At 48.4% G+C, this 20,228-nt stretch overlaps 8 protein-coding genes across 8 annotated transcripts; 5 read left to right on the top strand and 3 right to left on the bottom strand.

The window, feature by feature from the left end:
• Positions 1–937: 937 nt before the first annotated feature.
• On the top strand, positions 938–5,264 carry BP5553_03016 (uncharacterized protein; the record flags this gene model as incomplete). Its single annotated transcript, XM_032011639.1, has 5 exons — positions 938–3,869; positions 4,265–4,616; positions 4,721–4,927; positions 4,984–5,131; positions 5,205–5,264. The coding sequence occupies 5 exons, from the start codon at positions 938–940 to the stop codon at positions 5,262–5,264; spliced, it is 3,699 nt and encodes a 1,232-aa protein (XP_031871332.1).
• A 1,665-nt stretch (positions 5,265–6,929) lies between these two features.
• On the bottom strand, positions 6,930–7,945 carry BP5553_03017 (Nucleoside diphosphate kinase; the record flags this gene model as incomplete). Its single annotated transcript, XM_032011640.1, has 8 exons — positions 6,930–7,075; positions 7,147–7,197; positions 7,249–7,314; positions 7,382–7,426; positions 7,482–7,540; positions 7,596–7,639; positions 7,700–7,730; positions 7,806–7,945. 8 exons carry the CDS (start codon positions 7,943–7,945, stop codon positions 6,930–6,932), a joined length of 582 nt encoding a protein of 193 aa, XP_031871333.1.
• Positions 7,946–8,234: 289 nt separating this feature from the next.
• Positions 8,235–11,183, top strand: BP5553_03018 (putative glucosidase 2 subunit alpha; the record flags this gene model as incomplete). Its single annotated transcript, XM_032011641.1, has 2 exons — positions 8,235–8,319; positions 8,389–11,183. 2 exons carry the CDS (start codon positions 8,235–8,237, stop codon positions 11,181–11,183), a joined length of 2,880 nt encoding a protein of 959 aa, XP_031871334.1.
• Positions 11,184–11,274: 91 nt separating this feature from the next.
• BP5553_03019 (Uncharacterized protein) lies at positions 11,275–12,336 on the bottom strand (the record flags this gene model as incomplete). The annotated part of the gene is made up of 2 exons (XM_032011642.1): positions 11,275–11,951; positions 12,072–12,336. 2 exons carry the CDS (start codon positions 12,334–12,336, stop codon positions 11,275–11,277), a joined length of 942 nt encoding a protein of 313 aa, XP_031871335.1.
• A 359-nt stretch (positions 12,337–12,695) lies between these two features.
• On the top strand, positions 12,696–13,275 carry BP5553_03020 (putative ubiquitin-conjugating enzyme ubcP3; the record flags this gene model as incomplete). Its single annotated transcript, XM_032011643.1, has 2 exons — positions 12,696–12,942; positions 13,022–13,275. The coding sequence occupies 2 exons, from the start codon at positions 12,696–12,698 to the stop codon at positions 13,273–13,275; spliced, it is 501 nt and encodes a 166-aa protein (XP_031871336.1).
• Positions 13,276–13,673: 398 nt separating this feature from the next.
• BP5553_03021 (uncharacterized protein) lies at positions 13,674–15,423 on the bottom strand (the record flags this gene model as incomplete). The annotated part of the gene is made up of 6 exons (XM_032011644.1): positions 13,674–14,126; positions 14,176–14,247; positions 14,370–14,513; positions 14,579–14,687; positions 14,867–14,933; positions 14,985–15,423. 6 exons carry the CDS (start codon positions 15,421–15,423, stop codon positions 13,674–13,676), a joined length of 1,284 nt encoding a protein of 427 aa, XP_031871337.1.
• Positions 15,424–15,718: 295 nt separating this feature from the next.
• On the top strand, positions 15,719–18,115 carry BP5553_03022 (Terpene cyclase family member; the record flags this gene model as incomplete). The annotated part of the gene is made up of 3 exons (XM_032011645.1): positions 15,719–16,003; positions 16,066–17,775; positions 17,825–18,115. 3 exons carry the CDS (start codon positions 15,719–15,721, stop codon positions 18,113–18,115), a joined length of 2,286 nt encoding a protein of 761 aa, XP_031871338.1.
• A 382-nt stretch (positions 18,116–18,497) lies between these two features.
• BP5553_03023 (Uncharacterized protein) lies at positions 18,498–19,732 on the top strand (the record flags this gene model as incomplete). Its single annotated transcript, XM_032011646.1, has 2 exons — positions 18,498–19,154; positions 19,208–19,732. The coding sequence occupies 2 exons, from the start codon at positions 18,498–18,500 to the stop codon at positions 19,730–19,732; spliced, it is 1,182 nt and encodes a 393-aa protein (XP_031871339.1).
• Positions 19,733–20,228: the final 496 nt, after the last annotated feature.

Raw genomic sequence — 20,228 nt, forward strand, 5'->3', positions numbered from 1 at the left:
CATTGCCGTTGTTTTGGTGGATTCGAGCTAGGCTTTGTTGGCATGGAGATACATGAAGCATTGAAGAGTGGCATTCACCGAAGAATTTGCGACGGGGTACGAGTAGGAATTACAAGCACCTAGGAATGGCAATTTCGGCTCCGCACCCGGATTTCTCCCGCTTGCACACCTCTTATCGCTTTCTCATGATCGGCCTCATTTCGCTCGACGCCCGATCATTCCATCCCCCATATTCATCGCATCCTCACTACTGCCTCTTTAGCTCGATCCATAAAGACGGGCGGTATTCTATAAACAGAGCCGTGTTGCGTCTTATGCCATGCATGCATGTGTAATCTATACTGCATCCCATGATTCGACCAGAGTTGGCTCCAAGTGTTGCCCATGATTTCAGCTCCTTCGCCACGCATGGCTCTGGGTCGTCATGACCAACATCGCATCATGGGTCAGCTAAATCTCATGGCATTCCTTCGCACGCGAATTGGCAACACCATCTGTTTATCATGTGTCTAAATGGGAAATAGTTGCCTTGCCGTCATAAGCTAAGTGCAAGGCCTGGAATGTACAACATTTCTGACATTCCATGCAAAGTTGCATCGTCGATTTTGGGGGGCAGGTGTCCTGCCTTCTTTTTCTTTCTATGAATTATCTCTTTTCTCTTCATACTCGCAATGCGATATTGTCAGATGTTCCATCGTCCGTTCGTTGCCCGTCTCTGCAGTCATACTCCCGCATAATCAAGTGGTGGGAAACAGCTCCTCGAGGAAACGCCAACTTGGAGAAACTGCAAGGAAATCCAGGTCCCTACGAACAGGGACGGAATCCCCCAAGCTGCGGAGACGATACGTGAATCACTGTCGCTCTGGATTCGCCTTTGCGCGAGACATTAATGTTTTAAGAGCATTCACACCCGGGGATTTGGATGAGAAGTTATACGATGCCCGACACCAAGCGTCTACATCTCTTATCCGTGAAAAGGTCCGAGGCCGAAGCTCTGAAACGAAATCTTGGGAGCTCAGTTGGATCAACTGGCTTGTCTTCTGGGGCGATTTTGGGGATAGCCATCAGCGCAGCGGTTTTGCTGCTGATCATCCTTCTCTCAGTATTCATCAACCATGCAAGAAGGAAAGATCGCCTAGAGAGGCAGCGGATAGCTCATGAAATCCGAACGGTAGAGGAAGATATCCGAGCGGTAGAAGAAGAAATCAGAGCCAAAACTGCTTCTAAGCCCACACGCCGGCCGGAAATCAACCATCCCCGGAAACCGTTGCCCGTTATTGTCAATCCTCTTAGAGATGCCGACTATGCCGGCCCCGATCCCCTTCAAAAGTCTCCAATGACCAAGACAAGGAGAGGTTTAGATCATAAAGGGATTTTCCGAATGTCGGGTATGCGAGATTCCTGGCCGTTGGTTTCCAATATCCCATCAGCATTCCTTCCGACCCAATCGACTATGACCTTGAATCAAGTTGCACCTCCAGGATATGTTGTTGCCCCAGAGTCGAAATGGCCTCGGAGGTCATCCACAAGGGCTTCCAGAAACAGGGTGTCAGTTCCCGCCCAAGAGTCGTTCTCTGAGCCGCAACCGATGGAACCGCAACCCAAAACGCCCTCACCTGAAAAGCGAAATCGCCAACGTCGCTCGACCTCGGAAACCCAACTATCAACCATATTACGGTCAACGTCACAACGTCTGAAGGCTGCCCAAAGGCAATCCCTCACGAGGTCATTGACCACTTTTACACGGCTCCCCGGATCACCGCCAAAGGTACGACTACCAACGCCCCCAAACGGACGGCGGACCATGAGTCGTGAAGGTCTCATCGAGAAATGTTACCCCGAACCTCTTTTCGGTCATATCTACCAGCCATATCGTCCTCAGACTCCACCCTCTGATAAATATGGCATTGAGTATTGTACGGACTCTGCGACTAAATCTGAAAAGCTACCTACGCCATCCGATGCGTCAGACGATAGCTTATGTGGGACTGGGAAACGTGATTCGGTCATCCCCCAAGCTCTGTCCTCACCAAGCAAGCAGAGCAAGAAACTGCAGAAAAACTATAGAATGAGTATCTCACCGAAGGGTGCTCGGGATATTTCGATGACGGCTCAAAAGAATAGGCGTTCATTAACCCTACCACCTAGAAGTCAAAGATCAAGCCAGGAGATGCACTACAGATTTCCCAGTCACAATCCCATATCTCTGTTTAACGATCCTTTCTATTCTGCAGTGAAGAGTTCTCGCCCGGTGCTCCCGAAGACGGATCTCATAGGACCTCGGCCGCTTCGTGTGCGAAAAGCGACTTTTGGGCAAGAAGCAACGATGGGACGACCCCTAAGCTACACATCACCATTATGTGACGTCTCGGGAAACGCCCAACACCCCCACAGAAGAACAGAATCACAACCAAATTGGCAGACGATGACCAACCCTGAACGAAACCCTTTTCAATGGGCACCTGAAGACGTGCAGATGGGACCCGCACAGTTGAGCCCTAAACGGACCGGATCGCGGCGCAAAGGGCACAAGAGATCTAATTCGATTCGAATGTCAATTCTCTCGAGACCAAAAAGCACTCTAAGCGTGGATGTTGTCCTCGAAGAGTCCGAGGAAGATTCCATGGCATTTAGATCTGACAAGCGGCCTATTGGAGAAGCCGCACGAACCAAATCCCCCACTCCATCACCGCTATCCCCTTCTCGAAGGCATAGTCTGCGGCCACCAACAGCTGCAACATTTAATCCCTCTTTCACAGTTCCAACATTAATTATCAAGCCCACCAGCAAACCAGACCTAATGCAATTGGACGACGCACTGGACTCCACCATACATTCGGCTCGCAATTACTATAGCCAGACTCTAGACAGTTCCGAGACGCCTAGTAAATCTGAAGTTCCGTCAACGCTAACGCTGAAAGCTCGACGTTACGGTCACAACTTTACTGCTGAACAGGCATTTAAAACTTGGGAGCTTGAAAAGTTAATCTCATTTCCGCCTCCCATAAAATTCCCCAAGTCTAGCCTTCCTGAGCGCCCATCGAGCTCAAGAAGTTCGGCTATTAGTCTTTTACAGTCTCCACTGCCAGCCCCTGCACCGCCCCTCCTGGCGATACCTATCCCAGGTCACCTTACTGGGCCACGCTCTGAACGTCCAAAATCACACTCTGAACGTCCAAAATCCAGCCAAGGATCATGCTCTCCTGCACCTCGAGGATCCTTACATAATTCTATCTGCATGCTCCGTCGCATGAATTCCGAAGTCTCTCACTACAGTACTAGGTCCCCAGGGACGGATGGGAGCCCAGTACAAAGCCCCAAATTACAATTTGATAACCCACGTATTAGCGCCATCCAGGCGGAAATTACGCATGAGAGAGGCAGGACCAGAGGATCAAAACATTATCTTTCAATCGGTCAAACCCCCCCCGGCAGTAGTCGGACAAGGGACTCGCATCATATCTACAAAGATCGACAGCGCAGAAGACTGATTCAAGAAAATGCCGTTCCAGAAACTAACGAACTGGCGTCGGTTGAAGAATCGACCAGTTTCCCAACCGAACAGAGCGCACTGGGGATTATGAATTTGCCTTTTCCCAAACTGTCCTCCTTAGAGACCACAGGGATCTCCACCCCTAACACCGGAGACAATATTACCTTAAGCAAGGAAAGAAGACGTATCGTTGGAATGGAGCATTTGTCGCCTGAAACACCAACCAAATGGGGATCTGGGAAAAAATGCCTGGTATCAGCCGTATTGGCCGGAGAAGCGACACAAATGAGTAGCGGGAATCGAAATAGCGGAGGACATAGCCGGGCAGGAAGCGTCGGCCTATACGATGAAGATGGATTTTTGAAGAGCTCGCCGTGTAAGGAGATGCAGGCCCCGAAGTAAGGTCGAGAGCAAACCGCCAACTCGGGATTCATTACAGGTTTCCATTTTTACATCGGTCATCTACTCAAGTATTTTTAATATTCCCTTTGTTCTTTGATTTTTATTTCCTCAGCGGAGGTGACGGATACATAAGGAATTGTATCATATCGTATATTTTATGCTCTAGCTACTGCTTGTCTCTTCTCCTTCCAAGATCTAAATATCCCAGTTCACATTCGTACAAAAGGTCGAGTAGGATGACACTAACAAACTTTAATTAAATATGAAGTACTTTGAATGAAATCTCTAAGTGTTTCCGAGATACCATTCTATTATGCTAGTGACCTGATAAAACCAACATTATTTTTGCCTTTGATGTCTAAATACCAGCGGCAAAACATCGGCATGCCTACTACCCCTTGAAATCTACCCCTGTTTTGTTGCCAAGAAACTGGGGAAGTCAACGCTTGGAACTTGGACTCCGACCCCCACCCCCAAGTGACCTCATTGTCATATTTCATCCTGGATACCATTCTTCTAGACTCGGATGTAACACTCAGAAAGCCAAACAGGAAGCAATCAAAGATCCTACCATCAAAATGCCACGAATTCGTCTTGAGGACAGCCAAGAGCTCTTACAACAGGCTGGAGAAGGGGTCGTAGGAGGCGCTAAGAAGATGTGGGAAGGATTCACCGATTTCGCCTTGCAAGATAATGTATTGGAGGTTGCCGTAGGTTTGATGTACGAGTTCTCTTCTTTGCCTCTCATATTCCATTTCCCCGTGGACAATTTGAGACAAACTTGATCCCCCACTGGCCGTAAGTGGACGCTCAATCGTGATACAGAATCGCAGCGGCTTTCACAACAGTGGTTACGTCTTTCGTTTCGGAAATCCTGCTCCCGCCACTATCTCTCCTCCCGTTTGTACATCGAAATTTGGATGAGAAATTCGCGGTTCTGAGGCCCGGACCGCATTACAATAAGACTCTTGGTTGGGGGTATAATACCTTGGATCAGGCTACGGCTGATGGGGCAGTTGTGATGGCTTATGGGTATGTTGTCCCACTTTCCTTTCTCAGGAGGGAATCAAGCTGACAGAATACCACAGAGCCTTTATCAATAAGCTCGTTAATTTTGTAGGCGTTGGGTTTGCCTTGTACGTCGTAGCAGCTCTCTATGACCGTTTCGGAGGGAGTGACCCCATTGTCAAGCACACGGTTAAGTGCAAGTACTGCAGGAAAAGGATCAACTACAAAGTGAGTTGAGCTAGCTCTCCCTTTTTTGGCAGGATAAATTTAAACGTTGAACTGGATTCTAATTATTTTACAGGCATTCCGCTGTGTCAACTGCACCAGCTGGCAAGATGGGCGGGAGGAGCATACGCAGTAGTATTTTGTTGCCGTTGGTATATCGATAGTATGAGCGAGATGTGGATTACGTGAATATGAAGTGCTGCTTTGTATTTAGGTTCGCCCAAGCATTGAATTGCGTGTTTTTGCTTCTGCTTTTTGCGATACCCGGATGTCCCTGGAGAAATACGAATCATTGGGCAACTTCTAGCAAATGCTTTTATTAGGAAGAAGTATCCCTTAGAAGCCTCAAGGGGTGCCGATGGGGGGAAATACCCGTTGTCGTCGATATATGGACAAGGCTCAGGTTGGCACTCTTTAATAGAGGGCAACAAGTACAGACTTATGAAAAACTTGTATATAAATATAAAATAGCCAAATACGTTGAATTACCTGTTTTGATAGCAGTAAATTAACTTTAAATCAATACAAAAATTGGTATTTAAGGTGGTAGGAAATTGGCTTTCTTTTAATGGTGGGGTAGGTTATCAACTTATTGGCCATTAGTACTTATTTTAAGGGGTATATTAAAGCAAGGTTGATTTTGATATTATACTTAGATTTTTGGGCTATAAGCAATTGGACAGATATAAAATTATGTAAGTTCAATAATTGGATACTAGTACGATGATGTCTCTAAAGTTGACGGTGTCGATGTGAGATAATTCACATGCCTGGCTGGGCTTCCCTCGCGTAAATATAAAATCGCGTCCCCCTCCACTACCCTTCAGCTCATCGCTCCTCTACCAACACCACCTCCAATTTCCTACACGATAATGTAAACAAATGTCACTCCTCCGTATCCGGCGGTTCGTCTCCCCCAACCTAATCCTCCGCCCCTCTCCTATTCGCAGCCGTCCTATCCGCCAATCCCGTTTCCAGTCCACCTCTCCTCAGACGCGCATCGACCGCGTCCTCTCTCGCCTTCCTAAGCCCCTCCAGCCCTATACGAATGGTCTCCGAAATGCGCCAGTGTCGCATATTGTTGCCTTCCTTATTTTACATGAGATTACGGCTGTAGTGCCGCTGTTAGGGTTGGCGGGGTTGTTCCATTATACGGAGTGGTTACCGAAGGTTGGTTATATCTTGTGTTCTTGTGTTGCACCCATAAACGACGATTTTATGGCCGCGGAGGGTGCAGAATGGAAGAGGAGGGGAAATGAAGTACAAGTAACTAATTTGGGAGTAGGGTTGGTCGGAGGCGAAATATATTAGTGATGGAGTACAAAAGTTCGGACGGTATTTTCGGAGGAAAGGTTGGTTCGGATTTAATAAAGAGCATCCCGTGGAGGAGATAAGCTTGGAGGGAAAGGAATTGGATACGAATACGGCAAGTGAAGAGACTGGGGATAATAAGGCTGGGACGAGAATATTGGTTGAAGTGGCTACGGCTTATGCCATTACGAAGATCTTGCTACCTGCGAGGGTAGTTTTGAGTGTGTGGGCTACGCCTTGGTTTGCGAGAGTTGCGGTTAGACGATTTGGTGGGATATTTAGAAGGTTACGTAGATGATGCAACATTCCGGGACTGATCAGCTGCAATGGCTCTCCAAGCACGACACAGAACACGACATATCCGTTAGCAATTGATACCGAAAAACGGACCGTTCAATTGACAAGGTCAGCTTTCATTTCGTGTATCCATTCCATATTCCACCGTGTTTAATATCAAGGGGTGGGCGTTTTAGACATAGGCCGAAAACATCTACTTCTCGTAGACCCAGTCTTGTTGGGCAGACTTCCATGACTGGACCTCGCCCTCCTTGAACCAAAGAGCAATCTCCTTCTTGGCATTCTCGACGCTGTCGGAACCGTGGCATACGTTGCGGCCGACGTCAATGGCAAAGTCGCCTAGATCACAATGCATTAGCATTTGATACAAAGGTGCCTAACAGGAAGGTGTAATTGTAGTTTATGCTTACCTCGGATGGTGCCTGGCTGGGATGCAAGAGGGTTGGTGGCACCGAGAATAGCTGTGCACGTCATTAGTTGAGCGGATTTATCAAACGGGTTATTCGACTTACTACGGCCGGTCTTGACGGCATCACGGCCCTCCCAAACCATAGCGCAGATAGGTCCGCTGCCCATATCTAGTTCTTATTAGATATCGTTCAACTTAAGATGGATAGAATCCCGACTGGTAAGAGGGGAACATACACTTGACAAGTCCGGGGAAGAAAGGCTTGCTGGAGAGATCCTCGTCTATGTTACCCAGTTAGCCACAGGCCCCAATATTCGAGTATTATATCCGGCTTACAGTGCTTCTCGAGGTGCTCCTTGGAGGCAGTCACGAGCTTGATGGCGACAAGCTTGAAGCTTAAAAAAGAACGTTAGCCGTTTTGAATATAGCAAAGGAGGTTCGGCAACTCACCCGCGGTTCTCGAAACGAGAGAGGATTGGGCCAACGAGTCCACGCTAGATGATGAATTAGTATATTATCGTAATCAAGGACCATGCCTAGGTATGTTAGCTTACCTGGACGCCATCAGGCTTGATGGCAATGAAGCTGGCGAAGACATTAGCTACACCGCCAGAATATCGTTTCGTTGGCTGGACAGCAACAGGATGGACCCATTCTTACGTTTGTTCGTCAGACATGGTTTCGTCGTTAAGTCTTGCTTGTTCTTCTCTGTATCTGGCGGAAGCTCGTAAATAACCCTGTGTCTTTGGGCTGACGTGTTTGTAGATCTCGGGTTCTTGCGGTGGGAGTTTGTCTGTCATGGAGTAGAAGCAATTATGGATTTTTGGAGGGGTTGTTGTGGTGGGGCGGGGCAAAGAGGCTAAGGCTTCTGTGGCTTTGGGAACTTTGGGCGCTGAAGGTTTGTTCCTGAGATCCCAGGCTGCAATGACCCGCCCAGCTCGCCAAGCTGCTATGTGGACTCGGTACTCGTAACAAGTACAAGAAGGACAGCTTGGGATAATTCCACTCTGTTAAACAGCATTTGCTGGACAGTCCTTACGTTGTTTTGCCACTCCCAACATCGTACGCTCTGTGTTTTGTGATTCGACAATGCGTTCTTATTTAGCGCTGTCCTCGCAATGGACAGCGTTGTTTGTCCTATTATCTGCGTTGTGTTGTCTGTTTACACCAGCTGGTAAGCTACGTCGCTATGACCATTCCCGTTTCCTACCTATCCATTGAGCGCCGCTAATTGCATCTACAGTGACTGTTAAGCACGAGAACTTTAAGACTTGTGATCAATCAGGATTCTGCAAACGAAACCGAGCTTATGCTGATACTGCTGCTGGGGCGTCTGGCTGGAGCGCCCCCTACCAAATCGCGCCCGAGTCCCTGAGCTGGGATAATGGACAATTGCAAGGCACAATCCTCAAAACAATCAACAAGAATGGCGAAACGGTCAGGCTACCAATCACCATTTCATTTCTAGAGTCGGGATCCGCGCGAGTAACAGTCGACGAGGAGAAGCGCCAGAAGGGCGAAATCGACCTTCGACACAACAGCATTGCTCGAAAGGAGCGTTATAATGAGGTTGAGTCTTGGGCCATTGTTGGAGGCCTTGAGCTGAGTAAGACTGCGACTGAGTCGAGAGATACTACCAAGACCACTATTACCTATGGCCCGGAAGGGAAGTTCGAAGCGGTTATAACATTTGCTCCTTTCGGAGTCGAGTTCAAGAGGGATGCTGCTACTCAAATTAAGTTTAATGATCGGGGCTTGCTGAACATGGAACACTGGCGGCCAAAGATTGATAAAGCAGAGCCAGAAAAAAAGGAAGGCGAAGAGGCACCAGCTGCCGATGAGGAAAGCACCTGGTGGGACGAATCATTTGGTGGCGCAACGGACTCTAAACCGCGAGGGCCCGAGAGTGTTGCATTGGATATCACATTTCCTGGATATGAGCATGTTTTTGGTATCCCAGAGCATGCTGGACCTATGTCCCTGAAAGAGACACGAGGCGGATCCGGAAACTACGAGGATCCATACCGCCTTTACAATTCTGATGTCTTTGAGTATATAACCGATAGCCCCATGACTCTCTACGGCAATATCCCTTTCATGCAGGCCCACCGCAAGGACTCGACAGTCGGTGTGTTTTGGCTCAACGCCGCAGAGACATGGATTGATATCGTCAAACAAAAGGAGGCTCATAACCCCTTGAGCCTTGGCATTGGATCTAAGACCGATACTAAAACGCATTGGATATCTGAGAGTGGCTTGCTCGACGTTTTCGTCTTCCTCGGCCCAACTCCAAAAGACGTCACTAAAGCTTACGGAGAACTTACTGGGTACACCCAGCTCCCACAATCGTTCTCTATCGCCTATCATCAATGCCGCTGGAATTATAATACTGATGAGGATGTGAAGGATGTTGATCGAAAGATGTCAAAACATCAGATACCTTATGATGTTATCTGGTTAGATATTGAGTACACGGATGATAAGCAGTACTTCACATGGGACCCTCTCCAGTTCCCTGATCCTATCGGAATGTTAAATCACCTTGACAAGTCCGAGAGGAAGCTGGTGGCTATTATCGACCCTCATATCAAGAACAAAGATGGGTACCCCATTGTAGAGGACCTGAAGAAGAAAGATCTCGCTGTCCACAACAAGGATGGTAACATCTACGAAGGATGGTGCTGGCCTGGGTCATCTCATTGGGTTGACTGCTTTAATCCTGCTGCTATTAAATGGTGGGTTGGCCTCTTCAAATATGATGCCTTCAAGGGCTCCCTATCAAACCTGTTCGTATGGAATGATATGAATGAACCTTCGGTTTTCAATGGTCCAGAAACAACCATGCCAAAAGATAACCTCCATTACGAGAACTGGGAGCATCGAGACGTACACAATCTCAACGGCATGACTTTCCATAACGCAACATACCAAGCTCTGCTCGAACGAAAGAAGGGAGAAATCCGTCGGCCTTTCGTACTCACCCGCGCCTTTTACTCAGGTAGCCAGCGTCTCGGGGCAATGTGGACTGGCGATAACCAAGCCAGCTGGGAACATCTCGCCATCGGCTTCCCAATGATTCTGAACAATGGCATTGCAGGATACCCATTTGCTGGTGCCGATGTAGGCGGATTCTTCGGTAATCCAGAGAAAGACCTCCTTACCCGTTGGTACCAAGCTGGAGCATTTTATCCATTCTTCCGTGGACATGCCCACATCGATACTCGTCGAAGAGAACCGTATCTCGCAGGTGAACCTTACACCGAGATCATGACCCGCGCACTTCGTCTCCGGTATGCCCTTCTTCCAGCCTGGTACACCGCCTTCCATGAAGCCAGTGTCGATGGGACGCCCATTATCCGCCCACAGTACTTTGTGTATCCTGGCGATGAGGATGGATTTGCCATTGACGACCAGTTCTTCGTCGGTGGTACCGGCCTCCTCGCCAAACCCGTGGTGACAGAGGGAGCAGAGAGCGTGGATATCTACCTTGCTGACGATGAAATTTACTACGACTACTTTGACTACGAGAAGTATTCTGGAAGAGGATTGAAGACTATCCCCGCTCCCCTCGAGAAGATCCCCCTTTTGATGCAAGGCGGGCATATCATTCCTCGCAAAGATCGCCCAAGGCGTAGCAGTGGACTCATGAAATGGGATCCTTACACGCTCGTTATCGTTCTCGGCAATGACGGCACTGCGACTGGAGAGCTTTATGTTGATGATGGCGAGACCTTTGATTATCAATCGGGCGCTTATATCCACCGTACCTTCGAGTATAAAGATGGTGTTCTTGCAAGCACGAACATCGGTACGAAGGGCAAGCTGACAGATAAATACTTGAAGGCGATGAAGAGTGTGACTGTGGAGAGGGTTGTAGTTGTCGGTGCTCCCAAGGGTTGGGAAGGCAAGAAGACCGTTAAGGTCGGTAGCGGTGAAGCAAACCTGGAGTTCCATGGAGAGGAGGGCAATAAGGCTGCCTGGGCGGTAGTCAAGAAGCCTCAAATTAGCATTGGGGAGGACTGGAAGATCGAGTTCTAAGGCATGTACAACCAAAAATAAAGTAGCATCTATTTATAAGTCTTGTGTAAATAGAAATTTCGAATCCACCATCTCATTCCGAATATTGAGTTCATTGGGCCTCATCATATATCTTACCCGCAGGTGCCTGGGCCCCTTTTCTCGTCGCCACCATCTCCTCAGCCCTCATCCCCTTCCCTTCTTCACCTAGTACGCCCGCTTTCCGCAAAACCGCCATGGTGTTCTTCACTACAGCCATATCCACGCCTTTCGTCGTGCCCGAAAACTGTACCGTCTTCAACCATTCCCTCGCGTCCGCCTCGCTATAATCCAACTCTGTACTAATATATTTCACACTCTCCTCGGGATTCTTCCCAAAATATGAAATGCCCTGATCGAGCTTCCCAAACAGGTCATCCAGCCTCGAATCCTCCCCGGTTTTCGACAACGAGGTCGAGGCGACGATCTGCCAACTCGGCCAGGGTGTATATATCTCTCCTATCCTCTTAATCTCGCCGTTATCGTAGTAGCGTTTGGAGGTGAAATGTTCCCACATGAAGAAGTCGGCTGTGCCATCGTTGACGGCTTTGCGGAGGTTGGCGAATGTTTGGAGGGGGGTGACTTGGAAGGGGGAGGAGCCGGTTGTGAGCCAGCCTTGGGAGTCCGCGAGGACAAAGCCCATTACGTAGGAGCCGCTTCCAATGCGGGAAACACCGATCTTGTTGTGGGTTTGGAGGGAGGGAATGGATGTTATTTCTGAGCGGGAGGAGCCCGTTGATATGGCCCAGCCTGGAAGTATGTACGTGTTAGCTGCTGATTCTAAGGGGGAGATTAGATCTGCATCTTCACGCAATGGAAAATGCACACATTGGGATTAAAATGTAAATGATGGGGGAAATCGAGCCATACATAAAGGCGTCTCAACATATGTCCCCGCAATCTTATATCCTCCATCCCCTTCTAAATCCTCCTTTCCCAGCCCAGCAACCCATCCCTCCGTCAGTCCAATGCCGACATCGATTTCCCCGGCGCGCAGAGATGTAATCATATGCCCTGTGCCGGAAGGAAAGGGGATCAACTCTGCGGTGAGACCAAAGTATTTCTGTGCGTAATGGAGGGGTGTAGAAAAGTGTTCTGGCACGAAGCCAACCCGGAGGGGTTTGATTTCGGCCATGGTGGGGGTTAGGATTTTATGGATATGGAACGAATCTCTGGTATGGCAGCGATTTATAGGTTGGAAGTTATGGATTGGAAAGAGTAATACAGGGACTGAGGTATAATTGAGTTGCAATGGAAGTATAGAAATCCAATTGACGATGACGAATAGAGGGGCCGAGGGGTTACAAAGTGCTCTTTGACCACGGCCCGGCAATTCCTCGGGCGCCGTCTCATCCAGCACCCCAGACTCGAGCCTCTCATTCAACACCTCGCGCTCATCTCAACATCTCTCCCAGGACACAAACACAAATACAAATATAAATTTACATACCACAGCCTCGACATAAGGCCGACACTCTCTCCCTTTCCACCACTATGGCATCAGCAACTGCCCAACGGCGCCTTCTCCAAGAATACCGCGCCCTAACCAACAACCCCCCAGAAGGCATCACCGCCGGTCCCGTCTCCGAAGATGATCTTCTCTACTGGGAAGCATTAATTCAAGGCCCAGAGGGGACACCATTTGAAGGGGGTATTTTCCCCGCTGAATTAAAGTTCCCTAAGGATTACCCGCTCGCGCCGCCGAGTATGCGATTTCTTGGCGAGGTATGGCATCCGAATGGTAAGTCTATTCCCTATTTCAAGAACTGGAGCTCTTTATGTAGATAAACTATGTGCTAATTCAAATATGCGAATGATAGTCTACCCCAGCGGCCTGGTTTGCATCAGCATCCTGCACCCACCAGGAGACGACCCAAACCACTATGAGCATGCCTCCGAACGGTGGTCACCCATACAGAGCGTGGAGAAAATCTTGATCAGTGTGATGAGCATGCTTGCGGAGCCAAACGATGAGAGTCCTGCAAATGTGGAGGCTGCGAAGATGTGGCGAGAGCGGCGGCCGGAGTACGAACGTCGAGTAAGGGAGAGTTGTAAGCGGATGCTTGGGCTGTAGCGTGGTGCATAATTTGGTTATGAGGAGGCGTGAATGATTGATTGCGGCTTAGGGAGACGAAGGCATGAGCGGGTAATCACGACATTGGCTATGAAAGGCGTTCCTGAGAATTGGGTTTTGGTGGAGTTAAGGCATTCCATAATTGGTTTATAGCGCTCACCAGCACTAATAGCGGTAGTTATTCTTAAGTAACGAACCCATTAATCCGAAGGAGACAGCTTTTCAAACTTACTCGGTATCATGTGCATATAAATGTATTGGCGGGTGCTCATCGTATAGGAATTTTTACGATTGAGCCGGCCTATCCGAACACTTCCCTTGTGCCGTGCAGAGGTCTTCAATTCCCTAATTTATTTTAGCACGAAAGCTATCGAGCAAATAGGTATCGTGGAGGCCTTCTATATCGACCGACTCCCTTCAAGCAAATTTCTATCAAGCCACTCCCCCAATTTCTCTGCGTTCCCCAGAATCTGTATCTCGGCCTTCACATTCAACATTAGCATAACCTGCAACTCCCTCCTCCACTCTACTTCACTTCCATCCTCCTTAAATATCCCTTTCTCCAGCATTTTCGTGGCAACTCTTCGGTCTCTCGCTGATAGTTTCAGCAATCCTTGGACATCACTGCTAGTTTGTAGGAAGTCTGAGCTTCGGACACCGAGCCACTTGATTGAAGGTGTAGAGAGGTTCGCCGATTCGTGGGCAAGTGCCATGGAACCATGTTTATAAGTGGACATTATCCCGATTCCATCAGGATCAAAATCAACGAGGGCGTAGATTGGGATATCTAGCTTCTGGATGAAAAGGAGATGGAGAAACTGCCGTGTCTGGATGTCTGGATACCCTTTTGCCTGGGGAATAGGTCAGTCTGGCTACTGGCTAAGTTGTTGGAAATAATACCGTGATGATGATACCTGGACCTGTTATTGAACGCATCCAATATTCGCTTGCTGCCAGTGTGCGGAATGTGGCCTTCTATCGTTAGCCAGCTGCCGTCATATGAGTTGCTCAGCCATACTTCTTTTTCAACAACGAGAATCCAATGGACATTACGAAACTGAATATCCTCAATCTGCTTCGAACTCGGTACCAACACACCCTGATCCCATGAGGCCATAATCAATCGTTAAGGGCACAGGGAACAATCGAACCTCATGCTCCAAGCCATAATCAACGACCGAGTTGTCATTTTTAGTTATTGTAAAGGGGCCAACCACGAGGCCTTTAGCAGCCGCGACCTATGGGAAGTATGTTAGAGCTAGTATATTATATATACTAGGTCGTATATCACATGAGGACATACCACATTCAGGGCATCACGCTGAACTCCTAGTGTATACGCAAGATCATTGACGTAACGGTCAACTACAGCCTGCTTCATGAATAGTTCTGGGTCTCGATAATATATATCCCTAGAGGGATATCCTCATATCAGTAATCCTATCATGATACGGAATGTTAAGCAAAGATAATGAAGGAGAGGGACCGAATTAGGAGGGAGAGAATGACGAAACTATGATGATAGGTTTGGTAAATGAAGGGCCATGGATGAATGCAATGATCAAGACCAGGGAAATATATGGATATAAACCTTTTTGTGGTAACAGTTCCTGTGACAAGTGCTTCATGGCAAAGCTCAAGAATCCGGAGCAGGGCAGCTACTTCACATAAGTAGTCGTTCCAACCCAGGCCATATCACATACACCTACTAAATTTCCATGCCTCCTGGGGTGATCTGCTAGGGAAAGTAATAGCTCGTAATTCTAGGTTCGATTGCTTCTTTGCAGCTGTAGCTCCAGAATCATCTGCCTGGGGCTTAGTTCTACTGCGACTTTTCAGCTGGATGACAAGTTCGTTCTTCTCGCCGATAATGCAGTCTGTCATAGCCTCGAAGACATCTTCAATTCGGGAAATGACAGCTCCGGGTTGGTTGCAGCTATCGGCAGCGGACTTCGACTTCTGGAAGGTAAACCCTGGCGGCGGTGTAGAACAAAGACTAACGGGATGGTCGAGTTTCGACCAAGTACCAGTATATCCATTATATGTAAGTTCCCTGTTTGGTAAGTGAGAAAGCAAATCTTCCGGCAAGCCAAATCCGGGTTGCAGACCGGCTCTCCCAGAAGGAGGAGGAGGGGGCCTGTAATCCATTATATGCCTTATTAAAAGGAGCTCATGGTATTGGTGTTGTGTATCAATTTCTCCAGTGTTGGCCAAGACTCAAGTCTCGTGACTCCAGAGGAGCTTGGGTACTTCGTACTCGTACTCGTGCTCGTATCCAGTGCGTTACCCCTGAACCGTGCCACTGGTTCCTGCATGTGATTATTGATCTGTATGTACGACGTAGTACGAAGTACTTGTACGCTCAACACTGTTTACACACCGGCCACGCGCCTTTCTCCAACTGCAATTGTCTGGTTCACATTTATACCATCGACTCACAGCAATGGCGCGGTCAGGTGGATCTGTGAAGGGAACGGAACCGGCCACTAGTACTGGCAACAGTTACGCCAATTCTGGGGAGAAACGGCCTCTAGAGCCTGAGTCGGACGACCCTGCCCCTAACTCGACGGGCTACAAGAAACCCCGACTACAGGAACGGACGGATTACACACGATGGCGCATGCTGGATGAGAAAGGTAGACATACGTGGCATTATCTTGATGACGATGAGGATGCTAAGGAATGGCCCCAAACCACTGCCGACAAATATTTCTTAGGCCTTCCCACAGTACGTATAAAACATAAACCACTCGCCTTGCTCCAGAATCTCTACTAACATGCCATCTCCAGGACCTGCCAGATCTCCCACCTGCCAAAACCCCGCTTGATGCGGTGAAGAACGGACTCGGATTCTTCCAGCATCTCCAACTCCCCCCAGGCAATTGGGCGTGCGAGTATGGCGGACCGATGTTTTTGCTCCCTGGGTTGGTCATAACGTGGGTTGTTACTGAAACTCCAATTCCTGATCACATCGCAACCGAAATCAAGAACTACCTCTTCGCTCGTGCCAATCCCGACGATGGAGGATGGGGACTGCATATTGAAGGAGAAAGCACAGTGTTTGGCACCGCTATGAACTATACGGTATTGCGTCTCGTCGGCGTTAGTGAAGAGGACCCGAGAATGATCAAAGCCAGGGGAACTCTACACAAGATGGGAGGGGCCCAGAACGGCCCCCACTGGACTAAGTTCTGGCTCAGTGTGCTCGGCGTCTGTCAATGGGATATTGTTAACCCTGTGCCTCCCGAGTTCTGGCTTCTTCCTGACTGGGTGCCCTTCGCGCCTTGGAGATGGTGGATTCATATGCGCATGGTGTTCCTCCCCATGTCCTTTGTCTGGTCGAAACGTTGGAGTTACAAACCAACTCCCTTGATACTTCAATTGCGCGAAGAGCTTTTCCATGAATCCTACAGCACAGTCGATTGGGGTGCCCATCGCAACAGCATATACGAGAAAGACAATTACCATCCGAAAACATGGCTGCTAAAACTGGCCAACTGGTTCCTCGTCAATATCTATCCATATTTCAGAACTGAGTCTTTGGCAAAGTCCGCCGAGGATTGGGTATTCAAACTCATTCAGATGGAAGACAAGAACACGGATTTTGCGAATCTCGGTCCTGTAAATGGTCCAATGAATCTCCTCTGTTGTTATATCCGAGAAGGGCCAAACTCATATTCTGTGCGACGGCATCGAGAAAGAATGGCAGACTTCCTATGGGTTAAAGATGAGGGCATGTTGATGAATGGCACAAATGGTGTTCAATCCTGGGATACTGCCTTTTTGATCCAAACTGTCATGGATGCCGGCCTCGCTGAGGACCCGAAATGGCGACCCATGCTGACCAGAGCGTTGGAATTTCTTGACGATCAGCAGATTCGGGAAAATGTCGATGATCAAGCCCTGTGCTATAGACAGCAACGTAAAGGTGCCTGGGCTTTCAGCACTAGGGATCAAGGATATGCGGTGAGTGACTGCATCTCAGAGGCGCTCAAAGCTGTCTTGCTTCTGCAGAGGCTTCCTGGATACCCTAAGCTTCTAGACGATCAACGAATTTTCGATGCAATTGATACGTTGCTTACGTATCAGAACAAATCTGGCGGCTGTGCATCATATGAGCCAACACGTGGCTCCGAAAGGCTGGAAATGCTGAATGCCGCAGAAGTCTTTGGAAGGATTATGATCGAATATGACTATCCAGAATGCACAACAGCAGTCGTGACAGCACTCTCGCTGTTTACCAAATATTACCCTGATTACCGAGCTGCAGACATCAAGTCTTTTAAGGGTAGAGCTATTGAATATATTCGCAACGCTCAGTTCCCCGATGGTAGCTGGTACGGTAGCTGGGGAATATGCTTCACCTATGCTTCAATGTTCGCTCTCGAGAGTCTTGCCAGTATCGGCGAGACTTACGAGAACAGTGCGGATGTACGGCAAGGTTGCGATTTCCTCATTTCTAAGCAAAGAGTCGATGGTGGGTGGTCTGAGAGCTACCGGGTACGTTGTCCTTATTCCATTCAAACTATGCAATGCTAACCAATACAAGTCTTGCGAACGATCCATTTATACCGAGCATCCCACCGGCTCTCAGGTCGTCATGACGGCCTGGGCTTGCATTGCCTTGCTCGAAGCCAATTATCCGGATCGCACACCTATCGAAAAGGGCCTCAAACTTATAATGAGTAGGCAACAACCGAATGGAGAATGGCTGCAGGAGGCAATTGAAGGTGTTTTCAATAAGAGCTGCATGATCTCATATCCGAACTATAAGTTCATATTCCCAATGAAAGCGCTAGGAATATTTGCTAAGCGCTACGGCGACACTGCATTGGTATAATAGTGTAAATTTAATATATTTAATGTAATGAAGTACCCGATTTGCTTTAGATCATAAGTACTTATAATCGTGGTTTGATTTGGGTTTATTAACTTGATGTTTCCCCTTTATAAGACACGGTACAAACGGTTCCATTGCTCCGTGCTAGGTAAACTATGGCATGGTTTCCTGGCAAATAGCAAAGCGGTGGCAGAATTATAAGGCTGAGCCTAGTGTTGGAAGCTCCCAAAAGCTTCCCCACCAACAATCTCACATGTGCTTCCGTACTCGAGGACCGGTCCTGCCACTGCACGATCAATCTCCCAACTCCCAAACTCCCAACCTACCACGTACTCTATTTTCATCTTCAATATTGAGATAGACCGCATACACCACTATTACGATGGCTTCCGACGCCGCCAGAGGCAAAACCGCGCTCGATAAAGGCGACTACCCCGCTGCAGTCACCCACCTTACGGCCGCCCTCAAGAGCTCCCAATCACCACTTTGGTTGATCCAGCGATCTACAGCCTATCAACGCATCAAGGAATATGATCTCGCACTGGCAGATGCAGATAATGCAGTTCTCGCTGCGGTCTCGCGATCCAGGCGTGAACTGATCGGCACCTCGCAGTTCCGCCGAGCCGTCGCACTCCATGGTCTAGGACGCTTCGGGGATGCAAGGCTGTGTCTGAATTGGTGCAATAAGTATAATGAGAAGGAGAAAGGACTCACAATTTGGCTAGCGAAGATAAAGCAGGATTATGAGGACGCTGGGGGTGATGATGCGGAATGTAACAAAACAACCGTGAAGGAGATCCCGGACAAGGTCGAACAAGTCAATACTGGTGAGCAGAACAAGGGCGTTAAGGAGAACAAGGACAGTGTTGCGAAGCAGGCCAAAGCTCCTGCTCCTGCAGTAGCAGCGACACAGACCCGGACCCAAACAGCAAAGGATATTAGACATGAGTGGTATCAGTCGACCAGTGCTGTTACGATTGAGATCCTGGCGAAAGGGCTTCCTAAGGAATCGGTTGAGGTTACTTTCGAGGAAGGATCTGTACGTCTATAATACCCCTATTACCTTTGTTTTAAAGACTGACAATTAGATAGCTCGATGTCAACTTTCCGCTTCTCGCGCCAGGCTCCACCTACAACTTTTCCTTAAACCCCCTATTCTCCAGAATCGACCCCGCCAAATCCTCCTTCAGAGTTACGCCCCATAAGGTGGAAATTGTCCTTCAGAAATCTACTCCCGGTCCAAAGTGGTCGTCACTTGAAGGCACAGAAAACATCCAATCCACACCTTCAACCGACAAGACTCCTGCCGCAGCTACCAAACCCCAAACCGAAACTACCACTGCACCCGCATACCCAACATCCTCTCGCACGGGACCTAAGAATTGGGAGAAAGTCCTAGGCGACGAAAAGGATGATGAGATCGAGGAAGATGATGAGGTCAACGGTTTTTTCAAGAAGCTATACAAAGATGCGGACCCCGATACGCGCAGAGCTATGGTCAAGAGCTTCCAGGAGAGCAATGGAACGTCCTTGAGTACTTCCTGGGGCGACGTTGGAAGCCGTACTTTTGAGACTAAGCCTCCTGAGGGGCTGGAGGCGAAGAAGTGGGAGAGCTGATTGTGAGAAATGCGGTGTCATGGAGCGGGAAATTGCTCTCTTAAAGCGAGGTTAGATGCCGTTATTCAAAATGTAAAATGCGGGAGTTGGATTTGGAGCGTTTGCATATCCAAAAGTACATTGGCTGCTCATTGTGGGAGTTTATACCCCCTAAATAGGAAACCCCTTACGGCCTCTAGTCAACCAGACGGTTTTCATTAATATAAAGGGCTTTTACTACAATTTTACAAAAGGTGTATTTCCTTTAACTTCAACTTCCCTCTCCTCGCTGCAATTACACGATTAATGTTCAGGACAATACTATTCTTATTTCCAGGGCTATAACCATGGCGATCGCCACGCATTTAGGGCTACCGGCGCCTACTATTGAACCCAGGATGGGAATCGGGATACGCGTTCTTGGGGCTCATCGAAAAAGTAGGCATATACGCGGGAACAGTGAACAAGGACACCGAGGCTGTTTGCCAAAATTAGAATAGCTCTTAGAAAATGGGAA

Source organism: Venustampulla echinocandica (genome assembly GCF_003357145.1).
Source record: "Venustampulla echinocandica strain BP 5553 chromosome Unknown scaffold_1, whole genome shotgun sequence".
Lineage (NCBI taxonomy): Eukaryota > Fungi > Ascomycota > Leotiomycetes > Helotiales > Pleuroascaceae > Venustampulla > Venustampulla echinocandica.